Here is a 17,567-nt window from a genome sequence, read left to right as displayed (position 1 = left end):
CACACATGCAGAGAGTCGGGATTATGAAGTTCAGGGGTCAAAGGTGAGAGCGGGTGCAGGCGTCACACGACTAACTACTCAAGTCACACCAAGAAGAGGCAGGAGGGTAAATGAGGAACCGCTAAACTAGGAGTTAACTTAAAATCTAACTGCTCAGATATCAGAAACCAGGAATGAGGAAAAGACTATTGAGATTAAAAGGAGCAGTGGGATGAAAGAGAGTCTGTAGTTTGGGTTCTCACAGTCTTAGTATGAATACAAACGGGGCTAAACAAGGTCAGGGGTCAGTTCTCCTTCCGTTACCTCACTGGCTATTTTGGTGGCGTGTCTGACATGTATCATGGCAGGGGTGACCTCCAAGCCCGAGAGGTTCCTGCCCTTCATGCACTCCTCATAGTCCTTCCTATAGTCTTTCTATCCGCCGCAGAGATGAGACAGACACAGCTGATTTAACCACACGCAAGCAGTGCTGGTTCACAATGCAGTTACTTCCTCCTGTCATAGAAGCTGTAACATATCTGCAGAAACCACTTGTGTGTGTGTGTGTGTGAAGCATTTCATAGCTGTAAATAAATGTGCACATGGACACTGAACAAACATACCGTATAGATGCTAAAAATAAAACGGCTCTAAAAGCTTTTGTGCAAGTTTATAAAAAACTATTATACACATCCAACGAGCTGAAGCATATATAATTTAGGTTAATATAGAGCAGGCGCTTCAAAGCCTGAGGAGTGAGGCTTGGTGGGCTAAATGTGCTGCTTTTAAGCTTTTCCTTTACCTGGCTCTGCATGTGCTGGGCCTCCTTAGCCGTCACATATGTGGGTGTCTCAAAGTCCAGCATGGCCCTGCCCTTCTCCTTCTCATACTTCTCTTTGTATTTCACCTGTAACAGCACACATTCAATTAATATTGTTCCTAACTGGACTAAAGCAGACCTTTTCACACTCATTGGACCCAGAAACGATGATTACGATGACTTTACTGCCACCGTGTGGTCAGATTAGTCTCTAACGACCCATCAGGGATGATACAGTCACACCAAAGAGGGTGTATTGGCAGCCATGGAGGAAAGGGGGGGGTTATAGAACAATGTCTTACTTCTGAAAACACAGCACTTTGTATCTTATGGTAATAAACAATATAAAATGATACATATGTACTTTATATTTGATTTCAGATAGCAGTTTATGACAAAGTGCACAAGCTGGATCTTTAAGAGCTGCGTCAGTGATTTTCTGGTTTGTCTCCTAAAGACTGAGGCACTTACATTACTCTGAAGTTCAGAAGCCTCCTTGTGATGAAGCTGTTCTGGTGTGTCGGGAATCACATGGTAGTGACCCTTACTCTCCTCAAATTTCTTCTTGTAGCAGTACTACGATAGAATTTCCAATGGAGCAAGAAATGAAAACAAATGAAAAAAGAACGTCGAACACGTGTTCCCTCCTCATTCCGTTATGCAAAAAAAGAAAAAAAGATCCATGTTTCATGGCGGAAGGATGTTAAAATGGTGGGAGAAGCTTTTGGTGGTGTCAAAAATGGGACATGCTGACAAATAGGTGGGAATTAAAAATGAAAGTTAAGAAAAGACATGTGAAAAATGTTCAAGAATCAGTAAAGAAGAGCTCAGTTAAGTGGTTACTAAGAAAAGATTTGCTGTTACCAGAGGAAATAAACAGAAGTGGGATGGAAGAGGAAGGGTTATAAAAGGTGCCAGCATGAAAAAGGTCAAAAGCCAGAAGGTCAAAGGCTGAAAGGATTGTCACCACCAGATGAGGTCAGAGAACAAAGGATGTTTCAGATGATGAAGCTCTTTGAGTCCAAGAGGTGGCCAATAATCTGCAGCGTGTTGCTTGTTACCGCAGTGTGAGAGGAGGTGGGGATGACGGGAACATGTTCAGTCGGGTTTAGTGAACACTAGAGGGCGCTGTGACGCACCTTCCCAGCAGTTTCAAGGACTAGACAGGGTCGCAGCCTGTGGGGTCTTACCTGGCTGGACAGTTTGCTGGTGCTCAGGCCGTGCTGCATGGACAGAGACTCGGACATGTCAGAAACAGGCTTGTGGATCTTCTTCAAGTCTCCCTTGTACTTCACCTACACACGGTTGTATTGGACACAAGGTTGCCTGATTAGCATCGGACGGGAGGTAATGTTGAAAACAAACACAAACTTCAGAAACGGATGTGAAAGTGTGATGTCAGAGCCTTAGATCACCCACCTCACTGGCCAGAGTATTAGCATCCTTCAAAGTCTTGTAAATCTTACTCTCTTTCAGGTCATACTGCGGTCTCTTTCCTTTCAGCTCCTTGTCAAATTTCTCCTTGTACTTCAGCTATTAAAAGGTGGAAACATGACAGGGGTCAGGGACCAGAGCATCCAGGAATGATTGTCTCAGACACGGAACAACATTTCTCAGTGAGAAACCTCAGTAAATACCATGTGATTAGCGTCTTTCCTCATCATGTGCTGACTTTAACTGCTAATTTTTTTGTGAATAATGTGAAATATAAGATGCATTTTAATACTAAGTGTGATGAGCTTAACCAAACATTGTGCGTTCCACATAAAAGCAAATTTAACTTAACATATAAACACATATATATGGAAAACTGTAGAACAGAATGAATTTAGCTACTCTCTTTTTCTTTCTTCAGTCAGAGAAACTGAAGATTCAGGTCCCTGGAGGTAAAAACTGGAAATCCAGCACTGAAAACTAATAATGTACATTGTTAATGGATTTTTTCGACCATGTCAGTGCTTTACCATTGGATGTACAACAAAAATCAAACAAAATAAAAGGAATTAATATATTATGTTGCACAACTACAATAAATGCAATGATGCGTCGCTTAGCTATGCTTAGCACTTAGACCCGGCATGCGAGCAAAAAGAAACAAAGGGTGAAGTTAAAGTTCAAATAAAGGTGTCGGCAGATATTTTTCAGTGATATAAGAAGACAGAAACAGGACAGACAGCAGCAGCCCTCAGTGTCAGGGCATTGATCTCCTTACATCACTAGTCAGGGCACTCATTTTCTTAATGTGGCGCATCTGGGGAGTGTCATAGGAAGCGGCTCCGTGGAGAGAGGGCTTGGCCTTAGCCTACAAGCGCAGTGAGATGGAGGGATGAGAACAAACACACACATAATATGGGGGGAGGTGAAGAATGAGAATCAAGGGGAGGAGCAGATGGAAAGGAGAGATTTGATAGGAGGAAGTAGGTGGGAATGCAGAGGGATTTGAGCAGTTATACAAGTTTGATGGAGTCAGAACAGCAGATTATTACATTGACTCTGATGCAGGATAGCAGAGGAGCTGCCACATCTATGTTAGGTCTGCTGCTAAGCACCTACCAAAGCAACTCTAGTCTGCAAACATGAGCTCTAGAAGCTGGACTGCAGTTATAAACAGCTGATTGTTAATTGGGCTGATTCTACGTTGATTAAACCTCGTAGGAAAAAAACATCTGGAGCTGCAGTAAACCAGTAGGAATTCTGGCCCACTGCTTTAGGAGTCCCACTGTTCCTTTGCTTCAAGTGTACCTGGCTGTTCAGCTTGGACACCTCAGTGGCCAGATCGATGTCGGGGCGGTGGGCCAGGGAACCTCCACGGCTGGCCTCCTCACGTGCTTTGTTACGGTAGCCGATCTGACGGAGACCAGATCAAACGAGAATCACCAGACAGGAACAGAAGGCACTGTGGGCCTGTTTGACGCTGCTGCTCACTCAAACAGGACGTTGGAACCTGCAGGGACTAAAATCATCTAAGGCTTTGAGATGCTAGCATGGTTATTAGTCTGGGATGCGTTCCACAGCCCATCCCATTATTTCCCTCAGCAACACTGCCCCTGAATCTGTATCTATCTATGGACAGCCTTTGACTTTGATGCGTGTGCTGTTGGATTACATCGCTGATAAGTTTGGCGGCCTGGGTAGCCTTCTTGATGTCAGGACGGTCGGCTATTGTAGTGTAGTGGAGGCCGGCCTTGGCGTCCTTCTTGTATGAAACCTGCAGTGTGGGAGAGAAGCAAAACACAGCATAGTAGTAGTAGTAGTAAGGCAAGGAAGATTTCCAGGAGCTCAGCAGCGGCGGAGGCGACCTACGTTGCTCTGGCTCTTGGCCACGTTCATGGCGTGTTGAACATCAGGAGGAACGGTCATCACGTTGTATATCGACTTGCCCTTTTCCTTTTCGTATTTCGCTTTGTACACTTTCTGCAAGGCGAAAAACAAAAGTAAGGAACGCAGCCACGCCGAAGATGCCGCGATGTTCTTGTTGGACATTTCCGAGACGGCCGTACTCCGCTGACGAGCTTCTTGATCTCCTTGCTGTGGGCGGTGTCACGAGTCTCAGACAGGGTCGTGAAGGAGCCACTCTGCATCTCCTTCTTGCTGGCCTCCTTGTATTTGCTCTGGAGATGATCCAAATGTTAGCATCACATGTTCTCCGCTGACTTAAACGTGCTTCTCTGAACAAAGACGGTCGGCTGACCTCTGACGCCAGATTGCGCACAGACTTGGCGTGGAGGATTTGAGGAGTGTCATGGACAGTCATGTAGTGCCCCTTTGCCTTTTCATACTTGTCTTTGTATTTCACCTGAAATGAAGTTTGATAAACATTCTGTTTAGACCTAGTCTGCACTGAGGCCCCTTTGTGCAGTAATATAATAAAACTCTGCTTACGTAGCTGTTCATTTCATTGTTTTTCAGAGCCAGGAGAGTTAACTTGTCATCAACCACGGGGATCACACAGCCCTTCATATTCTCTTTGTCATACTTGTACTCAACCTGCAGAGGGAACAAAGTTTGAGTGGCAGTCTTAGGGAGAATTGAAAAGAGCAGAGAAGCGCCAGCTCACGTCGCTCTGTTGCAAAGAGTTCTTGGCAGCGTTGAGGAAGTCGGGCCTGTCTGCTGTCCAGATCCACTTGTTCTTGGTGGCTTCGTATTTCTTCTTGTAGGTCAGCTGAAGGTCGAACAAAGACGGTTACGGGGCGCGGAGCTAATCGCAACAGTGATGATTAGAAAATGATCCACGTACATTGGTGATGTTCTGGTAGGCCTCCTTGGCAGCACGGATCTCATGAGCCTCAGGGTCCATGTTGATCTGGGCCTTGCTCTTCTCATACACTTCTCTGTACTTCAGCTGTAAGATGAATTCAAATAAAAGATTAAATGTTTGTGTTTTTTTTTTTAACTTTTGGCATCTTGCGCTAAAAAAGAAGACTGGACTTACACTGCTGGTGATCTCCTTGACCTTCTTCATGTGCTGCTGGTATGGGGTGTCATAAGGTAAGGTGTACCCCTTAGCCTTGGTCTTGTTGTACTCCATCTTATAGATGATCTAAAGGACAATTGTCATGCAGAAAAACTTAAAAATGCAGCAGAATTTGAGAAGAATTTAAGAATTTGTTGCTTCATCTCAACCCATTCCAGGACTAGAGGCTACTGCAGGTCTTCATGGGTTAATGGATAAAACGTGAAAACTCACATCGCTGATTTTCTTGCTTCGTTTGTGCGCCTCATACTCAGGAGTTTCCAGAACGGTGGTGAACTTGTCCTTGGCCCGTTCATATTGCTCCCTGTACCGCCACTGGTGCAGGAAAATAACAAGAAAATGAAATGTAAGAATCATTCAGTGTGTTTTTCTTCTAAAATGTGACAAAAACACAGGCAAAAACTGTCCAAGATCACATATTTGACGAGAGAAGCCCAATCAGAGGAGGATTATGTGCTTTCAATTATACACCGATGAGAATGTGTTAAAACAACTGTGTGATGCTCATTCACTGGTTTTCTTTATTTGCTTGGACAGTTTTTAGCACTTAAACGTGGAAGATATAGGTTTTTACTGAATGGAAACACAAAATGGAGTATAAAGGGATACAACGTGCATACATTTAAAGAAACATGCCACATGAAACGTGCACACTCAAGGTTATTTTCCAGATGGAAAAGAAGACAATGGTGGGTGTTACCATCGCTCATGGAAGTCTGCAATATCAATGTTCCTAGTAACGATAACCAGGAGTCCAGGTTATGTGAAAAGGTGGATTTGCTTGTTATGTTATCAGCTATTCTGTGTTGTGCCTGAAGTCCTGCTCCAGATCTTTAGGACTAACCAACAGCGTAATCGCAGCAGTCCATTCTGATCCATGCAGGATGAAGCTGAAGCGATGTCACGTAGGCATGAATTTGAGTTAATATGGTGGGACAGTTCAATGTGGTGATGATCATGTGATGACAGCCTGTCCAGGAACAGCAGAGAAGAGGAACCACATATCCCTGAAGGTCTCTAAGAGACAGTCCTTGTCTACTGGTTCCTGGACAGGGAACAGTGATGTGATGGTTGATCACTCAGTGTGACGTTTACCTTACTGCCCATAACGGTGGAATAAAGGGCTGTGAGGATGTCAGGCCGGAGCAGCTCATTGCAGCCACTCTTTAGTAAATCCTTTGCTTTGGATTTATACAATGCCTGTTTGTACACACACATACACACAGCATGCCAAAGTTTAGGACAGGTGAGAAATAACAGTAACGCTGGGAGGACGGGACTCCGGAGAGCCACGTGTGACAAAGCAGCTGTTTGTTCACATCTGTGGCCTTCAGAGTGACAGAAATCACAATCTACAGATTCTCAGCAGATTTAATAACCATTTTCCATCTGTAAGTGTGTGATTGAGCTGTCTCTCTGATGGCAGAGTCCCGCTAGTCCCGCTCACTCAAAGTAGGGATCTAGCCTCTACTTTGAGTGGCACAGATAACAGTAGCCTGTGTGGGACAAAAAGAGAGGGAGAAACATCAGGCCTGAACAGACAGAGAGGGATATTTCTCCTGTTGGAGGTGTTATTATAACCATGCGGTGAAGACCTCATGCACCAGAGGTCTGCAGGACGGGTCTGGAGGTACCAGCAGGGGAAGCAGGCCAGTCCTATGGACACGACCGGGATGTTTACCTGGCTCATCTTGTTGTTCTCTTTGGCCAGTTGGTATCTAGGTTCATCTGTAGTTACGGTGTACTTATCCTTGTTCTTCTCATAATTAGCTCTGTAGACCCTCTGCTCAGAATGTCAGATGTAATTAAAGACAAGGTCCCAGAATACAACACACACTGCTGCGTGACGAGGCTTTTCCAGAGGAAGGTTGAGGAAAACAGGGCAAAAGTCTAAACAATTATAGCTACAAATCAACATCCTTTTACCTTCAAAATGAGAATCACAACGGGAAGCAAAGAAACAGAGGATGTAATTATAACATAGTTCACATTCAATGATACAGTCTGCCGATGTAAATCTGTTTGTCATGACTGCAATGAGAGAAAGAGGTATGAGACTCACGTTATTGATGAGAACTGAAGCGTTCTTCATGGCCTGGAAGAACGGCGTGTCGGAGGTATACTTGAAGTTACCTCTGTTCTTCTCAAAGGATGATTTGTAGATTCTCTGTACAACAAACCAAACTGCATTAGAATCCTTTCACATGTCTGAACAAATGGTGTGAAATTCTGAGATATGAATATCCTGACCTCGCTGTAGAGAGACTTGTTCCTCTCAGCCATCACAAGATCAGGTGTGTCCCACACAAAGCAGCCGATACCCTTCAGCCAATCCAGGTCCTCCTTGTACTTAACCTATAGGGAGATTACAGATTTATATTAAATTTGTACATTATGGACTCATAGGAAATCTCAATACTATGTCAGAGTGCTTCAGGCTTCAGGACTTACGCTGCTGACGTTGTCATTGGCGATCCTGCTGAAGAAGAACTCAGGACGGTCGGGGATGGACTTCCATGTGCCCAGAGAGCTGATGTACTTCTCCCTGTATTTGACCTGAAGAGATGGAGATGGAACATGGCACAGATAACAGTAGTGACTGTGAAAAGTGTCGATTTGACTCCGTCTGGGTCACAAATACTGACCTCGCTGATGTCGTCAGTCACTCTCCGGTGGTAGATGATGTCCAGAGCATCTTTGACCGTGTGGTAGTGGCCCTTAGCCCTCTCGAAGGTCTCTTTGTAACGCAACTGAACGTGCAAAGCAAAAACCAGGTTCAACACAGCCAGATTTACACTATGTTGCCACATTTTTCCTTCATAAATGAGGGTTCAATAACAAGTTCATTGTCACTTTCTGTAATTAACTCCACTCACAAAGCATTAAATACGATTATTATTATGATTTCTCTTTTCTATATTATTCTTATGAATGGAAGGCAACAGGCTGACTTACGTCGCTGGACTGGAAGTAGGATTTCTTTGCACGGATCAGTAGAGGCGTGTCAGCGATGGCAGTGTATCTGTGCTTCATCTTCTCATACTGTGATTTATATTTGTTCTGCAGATAAAATAAAACAATGTATACGACACATCAAGAATAAAAATATGTACTTGTGTTCACATTCTGGGGAATCCAAAGGTTTTAATGTCGTGATTGTATGCTTACGTCGCTGTAGACTACTTTCATCTTCCTGGCATGGCCCATGGTTGGTGTTTCAGATTCTGGAGTGAAATGAGCTCTCTGCCTAGCAGCAAGGTCTTTGTACAGGTACTGAAGAGAGGCGAACAACAACAACAAGGCTCAGATCTGTGAAAAACAACAAAACTAAATCTGGGTAAGTGGATGCAGTATCAAGACTTGCTTGGTTAGTCAGCGTTTGGGCCCATTTGGCTCTCTTGATTTCCACGGCGTCAGCTGTTGTGGTGACTTTAGCCATGTCCTGCTTGCTCTGGGATTTGTAGATGAGCTGTAAACCAAATGGTCAAAATAGCTCAAAACGTTTTATCTGAAGGAGCAATTTTGTGGAGACTGTAAGTGAATACTGACGTTGCTCAAGTGGGTCTTCAGCTCGGTAACGCGTTTGTACTCGGGCGTGTCCAGGACAACCGAGAAATTAGTAAGGTTCTTCTTGGCCTCCACTGGATATTCCGTCTTCTGTTTGGTGATGTTGCGGATGCGGATCATTTCAGGCGTGTCGTACAAGAAGCAGCCCAGGCCTCTCAGCCACGTCAGATCCTCTTTGTATTTCAGCTAAAAACACAAAACAAGTTTGACCGTGGTTTCAACAGAACTTTATTTTACTAAAAATAAAGCCCAGGCCTCTCAGCCACGTCAGATCCTCTTTGTATTTCAGCTAAAAACACAAAACAAGTTTGACCGTGGTTTCAACAGAACTTTATTTTACTAAAAAGAAGAACATTTACCTCGCTGGTGATATCATTGACGTGGTAGCAGTGCAACAGTTGGGGCGTGATGGGTAGAGAGATGTAGTGACCCTTGCTGTCATTGTATTTCTCTTTGTACCACAGCTGGAAGGACGAGACAAGAAAAGACCACCAGAAGTTAAACACACCCAATAAAGCCGATAGTAATGGCAGAGACTGCCAGGAACGTACATCACTGAGGTGCTCCTGGTTCATCTTGACTTGTTTGATATCAGGGGTGTCATAGGTTGTGTGGATTTTGTCCTTTTGTTTGTGGTAATCCTCCCGGTAGAGACGCTGCAGAAATGTAAAGAATGAGAAATGAAAAATTCGCTAAACATGTCAAAGGGAGCTAATGGGCGGGGCCGTATCGTACCTCGTTGATTATCTTGTTAGCCTTCCTGGTGTTGACAAAATTGACACCTTCTGGGTGAAGAGTGTAGGCTTTAGCCTTCACCATCTCGTAGGCCTCCTTGTACTTCACCTTTTTTTAAAGACAAATAAAAGAGTGATCACAAACACACACACAAACATTTTGAATGCAGTTGAAGGATTAATGGTGACAACACTTACATTGCTGATGATAGTGCTGTTCTTCTTAACCTGGTTGGTTATCGGCGTGTCATGGGGCAGAGAGTAACCAGTAGGCATGAAGTTCTTGTTGGCCTCCTTGTACCAGGACTGAAGGATTTAAAGAAATTATGGTGAAGTGAGGTGGACTTCAGCTTCAGTTCAAACACAAGCTGCTAATTTTTGTCTGCTGTGTATGTTTATCTTGTGTATATTTGTCCATCCCCCCCCCCTTCCTTTAAATAGCTTTCAGCATATGCATACGTACAGATATTACTTGTTATATTTAAAAGGACCTGTTGAGCACTAAGAGAAGTCATCTTACATCACTCTGAATGTAGCTTGCCAGGCGAGCCCTTTCTGTGTCCACGGTAACGGCAGGGGCTGTATTTGTGCCCTTGACATTGGCATTGTAGTCAAAGCGATAGTGTAGCTGAAAGCAAAAGGAATTAAAAGGTTGTTTTGTTAGAAGATGATATGCATAGATTGACCATCAAAGATTATTTTAGATATTTGCAGAAACTCACATCGCTCAAGTTCTTAGCATTCTGCTTGGCTGTCTCGTAAACTGGAGTGTCTGTCACCACTGAATAGTCCTTGAAAGCTTCAACACCTTTAGCCCTGTACAGGTTCTGAAATGAAGAACACAGCACAAAGGCATGAGTCCAAACAATCAAAACTAGCAAATGAGAGAAAAACCCAAGTGCAACTGAAGTGAATTGGAGAAGCTGAAGGAAAACAAGTGGAGCTAACCTCACTCTGAAGGTCACCAGCCCGCTTGACACGCAGAATCTCTGGAGTGTCCCAGGCATAGCAGCCGATACCCTTCAGCCAGTTCAAGTCATCCTTGTAGAAGATCTGAGGAGACCCAAACAGAAAAATCAAACTTGGCATTCACAGCTTGAAGCTACGGTCATTCCAATCCCGAGCTGACGACAGCCACTCACATCGCTGAGCTGCTCGTTGACCTTGCGCGCCTGAACGTACGTCTGCATGTCGGGGAGGCAAATCCACTGGTGCAGATACTTGCGGTAGTTGATCTCGCTGACGGTCAACTGGGTGTTGCGAGCCGACAGAATCTCCAGCATATCTGGTGGGATGTGAGTCTTGGCCTTCGTCTTCTCATAGTTCTCTCTGTACAGGCGCTATAAGATTGCCAAGACATTAGTTCAAAAATGACTGCATGTTTTATCGATACAAGCGAGAGGGGAAGGTTTCCGGGGGTGAAGGAGGGCATGACTTACATCCAGAACCAGCTTTCCAGCTTTGACACAGCGAGCGGTGGCCGGATCATCCTCCAGAGATTTGGGCAGACTGTAGAGGGACTTGAACTTCTCATAATCCTCCTTGTACTTCACCTAAAGGAACACACAATTCACCTTATTTGAGGAAATACACGGGACAGTCGCAGCATTAAATTTCAAAACTGAACTCACGTTGCTGAGAATGATCTTCTGGCTTTTGGCATGTTGCAGGGCATGTGAATCATGTGGAATCTGGTAGCTCTTTGCTTTGATTTTGTCCCAGACAGCAGTGTAGTTTTTCTGTTGTAAGAGGCACAACCCCCCATTAACATAATTTTCCAGGTAAAATAGCTATCGAACCTTGAGAGCTGGCATTTATTTTCTTCACTTACGTTGCTGAAAAAGTGCTTAAAGTTGTGGCACCTGACAAAGTCAAAGGTGTCCAGCACTGTCGTGTACAAGTGCTTTTCCTTATGGTATGCCTCCCGGTAGTTAAGCTGCAAAGAAAAATAGTTCAATTAATGCAAGATCATGTACATTTAACATTAAATTTATGGGTTTTTAAAAGTCCAGCTCACTCACCTCACTGGCCCAAGTGTGACCCAAGATAGCAGTCACATAAACTGGGGTGTCAGTAACAATAGAGTAATTATTGAATTCTTTCTTGGCTTCTTCTCTGTATTTCAGCTAGAAAAGAAGATATATCAGGTTTTTTTTATGTTTCTGTGTTCTGCTCAAATTTATCATGATCAATGTCAGTGATTTGCTGCTGTTGTTACTTACATCACTCTGCATCTCATAGGCCTTCTTTGCACGAACAATCTCTGGAGTGTCCCAGGCATAACACCCAATACCCTTCATCCAGTTCAGATCCTCCTTGTAGAACACCTACGAACATTGACAGCAATGTTTGCAGTTTTCAAGTTCTGTAAAAATCTCTTGTGAATGCACATTGAGGAAGAACCTACATCGCTGAGAATCTCATTGGTCTTGCGGGCACGAATGGCGTCTTCCTGGTCAGGATGGCAGGTCCACTGGTGCAGGTAGGTTCGATAGATGACATCACTCAGCATGTCCTGGCACCGCTTGGCAACCTGGTTGCTGATGGTGTCTGGTGGGATGTGGGTCTTTGTCTTATTGTGATGGTAGTCCTTATGGTAAAGCCTCTGTTAAGATACACATAGATATATAAGGTTATAGGTCACAGTTATCAGAAAATAAACACTGATCTTCAGACGGTCATCTGACAATCTCCTAATTATATCAAAGAATCATTGAGCTGACCTGAATTGTGATATATGCCACCTATTTGTGGTGTACTGTATCTTTAGCACACTAAAATGCTTCAGATATAGATAACACAAGTTTCACCAGTATCTTACCAGACCCTTGTTCTTCTCTTGATCCCCACACCTCATAACTTCTGGGAAGTCCACCAGGGTCCCAGCCATGTAGTGACCTTTGCCCTTCTCATACAAGTCCTTGTACTTTACCTGGAATGATTACAATGAAACAATGTTGGGTTGCATGTCAAAACATATTTCTATGGGATCCATCAGGACTGAACACTGGAGAAACACAAGGCACTCACATCACTGGCTATCTCTCTGCCTTTCTTGCCTGAGAGAAGTGGAATGTACTCATGGTCCAGGCTGTACCCTGTTGCCTTGGACTCATCCCAACCCAGTTTGTAATGTTTCTGAAAAAAAATATACAATTTGGTCAGAGAATCCTGGGTTCTACCCAAGTACACAAGATCAATAAAATCCTTTGTAATGCATGAAGCATGTGCATTACCTCGCTGACAATCTTTGACACCTCCCTGCAGTGAGCCATCTGTGGAGTGTCATCTGAACCAATGTAGTGACCTTTTTCTGCATTGAACGTCTCTTTGTACTTGATCTGTAATTGGGAGATGAAATAGAAATTAAATGTTCAATTTCATTCCTAAGATATTTAAAGTGGCAATTGTTTTTTTTTGTTTTTTTAAACATACATCACTGAGGTTGGCAGCATTTATCCTTGCCAAAACAAGCTCAGGGCGGTCCACGATGAGCGAGAAATCTGCAAAACCATCTTTGGCGCTCTTCTTGTAGAGCCTCTGCAAATGAAATGAGAACATCAAGATGAGCCAACGGACTCGCAGCACAACAGGCTTAAAGAAGAGGTAAATATTAAATAAAAGAGAGTTGCCGTACATCGTTGAGAATCTCCTGTGCCTTCCTGACTTTGACGTGTTCAACAGAGTCAGCTGCCACCCAGCCACAGCCCCGGATCCATTCCAGGTCAGCTTTGTAAACGTGCTGAGGACAGACAAGACGCCTGTCAGCGTGATACAAGAAAACAATCTTTTGAAATTATACACAAAACACTTACATCACTTTGAAGATCATAAACTTTGCGAGCCTGGATGACGTCATTCTGGTCTGGGAGGCAGGTCCACTGGTGCAGGCGTGTCCTGTAATTGTCATCATTCACTTGCTTTTGACATTTCTTGGCCAGTTCAAACTGCAGCATGTCCACGGGCAGGTTGAACTTGGTCTTGGACTTGTTGAAGTCCTTCTTGTACAGAGCATCACTGGCGATCTTGGCTGAGTTCAGGGCCAGCATGAGCAGAGGGTCGTCCTGGACGCTGCGAGCACCGATGTGGTGGCCGACCTGCTTACGGTATCCCTCCATGTACTTATGCTACAAAAAAAAGATCACCAACTCCGTTTTGTTATTCTTTCAATTAAGTGACCTTAATGTGGTTTTTAAGGCAGATGCAACCTTTTCTCTCTACTCACATGGCTTTGAACTTTAGAAGTGAGAATACACTGCTTGATTGGCACAGCATCTCCAGGCATGTAGTATCCTGTGGCTTTGACCTTATTCCAATCATCTGTGTACAGTTTCTGGAAGAAAAGTAAATTGTTATTTCTAGGTTTACGATTATACATTATGCATTGCATAAGGAGAAAAATCTTACCGGGTGAACATTTTTCGCCACCTCTCTGGCTGTAGAAAGAATGGGACTGTCCACCAGTGTGTAGTTAGTCTTGTCCTGATGCCAAGCTTCACGGTATTTTACCTAAGCATACAAACACAGAATAAATGGTTATTTGAACAGCCCAGATATTTCAGTATTTTAGTGGTTGATTAAGTTTAGAGAATTGCAAAGAGTCCATCTCACCTCATCTAAGACTTGAGCAGCATTCTTTGCACAGACCATGTCCACTCTGTCCACTGGCACTGTAAATTGCTGTTTGTCCAGTTCTACACGATAGCCCCTCTAAAGAAGAATACAATAAATCAGATTAAGGGTATTCCTACTTTGCGACATTGCCAATGGTTGTTTAAAAAACAAACAAATAAACCCACAAAACCCGAACCTATTCTTTTAACATTCAAAAAAATAAATGTTGGATTTAAAATGGCGACTTACATCAGCCAAGATCTTTTGTGCGTTCCTCACTTTCATAACCTCCACACTCTCATGAGGCACCCATCCACATCCACGTAGCCACTCCAAATCAGCTTTATACACAGCCTGAAAGAGAAAACAGCATGAAGAGAGTGTTCGTACAGACACTCAGGAGGAGAAAGAGGAAATTCTTCACATCAAATATAAATACAAGAGAAACATAAGCAGATGCCAATAACATCATCATTTAGAAATGTTAAATAGTGAGAAATGTTAAAAAACCTACGTCACTCTGCAGATCATAGGCTTTTCTGGCCTGGACCACATCGGTGGAGTCTGGCAGGCAGGTCCAGTTGTGCAGGTGAGTCCTGTAGTTGAAATCATTGACCTGAATCTGGCATTTCTTGGCCAGCTCTAGATTGAGCATGTCCACCGGCAGATGGAACTTGGTCTTGGACTTGTTAAAGTCCTTCTTGTACAGAACATCACTGGCGATCTTGCCTGAGTTCAGGGCCAGCATGATCAGCGGGTCGTCATGGATGCTGTGAGCACCGATGTGGTGGCCGACCTGCTTACGGTAGCCTGTCTTATACTTGTACTAACAGGGAACAAAGAAAACATTAATGAAACATCAAAGTAAGGTAAAGCTCGGAAAACATGATAAACATATCGTTTGTGTTGAAATTGTGATTGTGCTTACATCACTGATGATATCTCTGGAAGCTTTAGCCTTCAGCACTGAGATAGCGTCCTCCTTGATATGGTAGGCTCTGGCCTTCTGCTCATCCCAGGTCTTTGTGTACAGTTTCTGCACAGAAAAAATATACCTACAATCAAAAAGGCTCACATTTATAACGTCAATGTTCGCAAATTACATATTTATTTAAATGAATGTATTAATTTCAGACTCGTAAATGATTACATTGCTGATGTTCACAGCATTGGCCTTGGACAGTTCAAAGCCAGGTGTGTCTGGAGGCAGGTGGATGGTGACCTTATCACTATTCCAGACTTCCTTATATTTCCTCTGTCAGAAAGGAAAATACAAAAGCATTAATGTCATTGCTTTGACTCATTAGGAGTACATCCAATATATTGATTTTAAATTTGCAATATGGAAGCGCTTTAGAATGGACAAAAGGTGACTCACGTCACTGAGGTTGTCAGAGTTTTGCTTGGATAAGACAATAGCAGGAAGGTCAACAACGCTGGTGAATTTTACAGTGCTTGGAGGTTGGCGGTAAAGTCTCTCATTGAGAATACTCTGGGCATTCCTAGCTTTGATGACATCAATGGAGTCCTGAGGTGACCAGCCGCAACCTTTCAGCCATTCCAGATCAGCTCTGTAAACAGCCTGCGGCACAAAAGAACACACACTGTCCGTAATGCTTCTATATTTTGTCTCCTTGATGAGGGAAAAAGTTGGACAAATAACTCATCAATCCTCTTCTTGTTAGAGCTGACTGTCTGTGCTTACATCACTCTGCAGGTCGTAGACCTTTCTGGCCTGGACCACATCGTTGGAGTCGGGCAGGCAGGTCCATTGGTGCAGGTGAGTCCTGTAGTTGAAGTCGTTCACTTGCTGCTGGCACTTCTTGGCCAGTTCAAGAGTCAGCATGTCCACGGGCAGGTTGAACTTGGTCTTGGACTTGTTAAAGTCCTTCTTATAAATGTTGTCACTGGAGATTCTTGCTGCGTTGGCAGCCAGCATGATCAGAGGGTCATCGTTAACACTGAGGGCGCCAATGTGATGGCCGCACTGCTTGCGGAATCCAGTTTTGTATTTGTACTGAAAAAAATAGGGTGCAAACATTGAACTCAGTTATATGAGAAGGGCTGAAATAAAATTGTAAAATAAATGTTGGAGAAGATAAAAAGTTGTTCTTTTTCTAAATAAATGACCCACATCGCTGACAATGTCTCGGGAGGCCTTGGCTGATAATACAGAAATGGCATCTTTGGGGAGAAAATATCCTTGGTTGATGGTTTCCATGAAGCCTTCTTTGTAATGTTTCTGAGGAAACAAGAGGGATTCAGTTGAGTTTACAGAACAGACAAAAATGTATTCACATTTAGGCTTCCTAGATATGTCATGTAGACTCAACTAAAGATACAGGTACATCCAACAGGACAGGACAGCAAACAGTAATGACTGATACAGAATAGTGAGCTGGACTATCTAATTATATGGAAAAGCACTGAATTACCAGACTGGTGTTGAGTTTGTTCTGCCTGGCCAGAAGGATCTCTGGGGTATCAGGCATGATGTGTATATTAGTCTTTTCATTCTCCCAGGCAGCAACATATGATTTCTGTAAAGGATAAATTGAGACATTTGGCAGAAAACCACTTGCCAAAACAGAAAGTGCAAAGATTTTGTAGAATCCTTTTACAATCACATATCCACATGCAAAAGGAAAGTTGAAAAGACATTGACAGTAAATCATTCGCTCCTACCTTGTCCATGGTCTGGGCGTTCGCCTGAGCGAGAACATATGGCATGTCTGTTGTCTGGGCTTTAAATTTGAAGTTGCTGGGATGTTGACGGTACTTCTTTTCACTCAGGATTTCTCCTGCTTTCTTGGCCTTCTCCACATCGAGTGACCCAATAGGTACCCAGCCAGTTCCCTTGATCCATTCCATGTCAGCCTTGTACACCGCCTATGAGACCATGCAGAGAGGGTAGAACGGGATTCACAGTAAGTTTTCACACTAACATACCTCCATGCAGTGTGGATTAAATGTACTACACCTTCCCATTACTCACATCACTCCGCAGGTCGTAGACCTTTCTGGCCTGGACCACATCATTGGAGTCTGGCAGGCAGGTCCAGTTGTGCAGGTGAGTCCTGTAGTTGAAATCATTGACCTGAATCTGGCATTTCTTGGCCAGCTCTAGACTGAGCATGTCCACCGGCAGATGGAACTTGGTCTTGGACTTGTTGAAGTCCTTCTTATACAGAGCATCACTGGCGATCTTGGCTGAGTTCAGGGCCAGCATGATCAGCGGGTCGTCATGGATGCTGTGAGCACCGATGTGGTGGCCGACCTGCTTACGGTAGCCTGTCTTGTACTTGTACTGCAAATGAGAGAGAAATGCAATTGTAGCTCAGAGTCAACCGTTTATCAAGACAGAACTCTGTGTAAGAAC

General features: G+C 43.8%; 1 protein-coding gene across 1 annotated transcript in view; it reads right to left on the bottom strand.

Annotated features, from left to right (window-relative positions):
* Positions 1 to 17,567, bottom strand: part of LOC130521782 (nebulin-like) — a 44,894-nt gene that overhangs the window by 6,769 nt on the left and 20,558 nt on the right. Inside the window, 58 exon segments of the mRNA XM_057025583.1 lie at positions 304 to 414; positions 782 to 886; positions 1,271 to 1,375; positions 1,990 to 2,094; positions 2,219 to 2,332; positions 3,012 to 3,101; positions 3,542 to 3,646; positions 3,906 to 4,007; positions 4,103 to 4,213; positions 4,300 to 4,410; positions 4,491 to 4,595; positions 4,682 to 4,786; positions 4,857 to 4,961; positions 5,037 to 5,141; positions 5,232 to 5,339; positions 5,487 to 5,588; positions 6,955 to 7,056; positions 7,336 to 7,440; positions 7,524 to 7,628; positions 7,725 to 7,829; positions 7,919 to 8,023; positions 8,229 to 8,333; positions 8,442 to 8,546; positions 8,638 to 8,742; positions 8,823 to 9,026; positions 9,200 to 9,304; positions 9,392 to 9,496; positions 9,576 to 9,683; positions 9,773 to 9,880; positions 10,095 to 10,202; positions 10,297 to 10,401; positions 10,523 to 10,627; positions 10,717 to 10,914; positions 11,014 to 11,127; positions 11,206 to 11,313; positions 11,406 to 11,510; positions 11,596 to 11,700; positions 11,797 to 11,901; positions 11,982 to 12,179; positions 12,396 to 12,506; positions 12,605 to 12,712; positions 12,811 to 12,915; positions 13,010 to 13,114; positions 13,212 to 13,316; positions 13,390 to 13,701; positions 13,800 to 13,907; positions 13,982 to 14,083; positions 14,186 to 14,284; positions 14,438 to 14,542; positions 14,703 to 15,014; positions 15,117 to 15,224; positions 15,339 to 15,443; positions 15,567 to 15,770; positions 15,894 to 16,205; positions 16,323 to 16,430; positions 16,624 to 16,728; positions 16,874 to 17,077; positions 17,184 to 17,495. Of these exon segments, the coding sequence (XP_056881563.1) occupies positions 304 to 414; positions 782 to 886; positions 1,271 to 1,375; positions 1,990 to 2,094; positions 2,219 to 2,332; positions 3,012 to 3,101; positions 3,542 to 3,646; positions 3,906 to 4,007; positions 4,103 to 4,213; positions 4,300 to 4,410; positions 4,491 to 4,595; positions 4,682 to 4,786; positions 4,857 to 4,961; positions 5,037 to 5,141; positions 5,232 to 5,339; positions 5,487 to 5,588; positions 6,955 to 7,056; positions 7,336 to 7,440; positions 7,524 to 7,628; positions 7,725 to 7,829; positions 7,919 to 8,023; positions 8,229 to 8,333; positions 8,442 to 8,546; positions 8,638 to 8,742; positions 8,823 to 9,026; positions 9,200 to 9,304; positions 9,392 to 9,496; positions 9,576 to 9,683; positions 9,773 to 9,880; positions 10,095 to 10,202; positions 10,297 to 10,401; positions 10,523 to 10,627; positions 10,717 to 10,914; positions 11,014 to 11,127; positions 11,206 to 11,313; positions 11,406 to 11,510; positions 11,596 to 11,700; positions 11,797 to 11,901; positions 11,982 to 12,179; positions 12,396 to 12,506; positions 12,605 to 12,712; positions 12,811 to 12,915; positions 13,010 to 13,114; positions 13,212 to 13,316; positions 13,390 to 13,701; positions 13,800 to 13,907; positions 13,982 to 14,083; positions 14,186 to 14,284; positions 14,438 to 14,542; positions 14,703 to 15,014; positions 15,117 to 15,224; positions 15,339 to 15,443; positions 15,567 to 15,770; positions 15,894 to 16,205; positions 16,323 to 16,430; positions 16,624 to 16,728; positions 16,874 to 17,077; positions 17,184 to 17,495 (7,437 nt within the window).

The sequence above is a fragment of the Takifugu flavidus genome, chromosome 1, assembly GCF_003711565.1.
Source record: "Takifugu flavidus isolate HTHZ2018 chromosome 1, ASM371156v2, whole genome shotgun sequence".
Classification (NCBI taxonomy): domain Eukaryota; kingdom Metazoa; phylum Chordata; class Actinopteri; order Tetraodontiformes; family Tetraodontidae; genus Takifugu; species Takifugu flavidus.
Note: the sequence above shows the minus strand (reverse complement) of the source record. Positions and strands in the feature narration are given on the sequence as shown.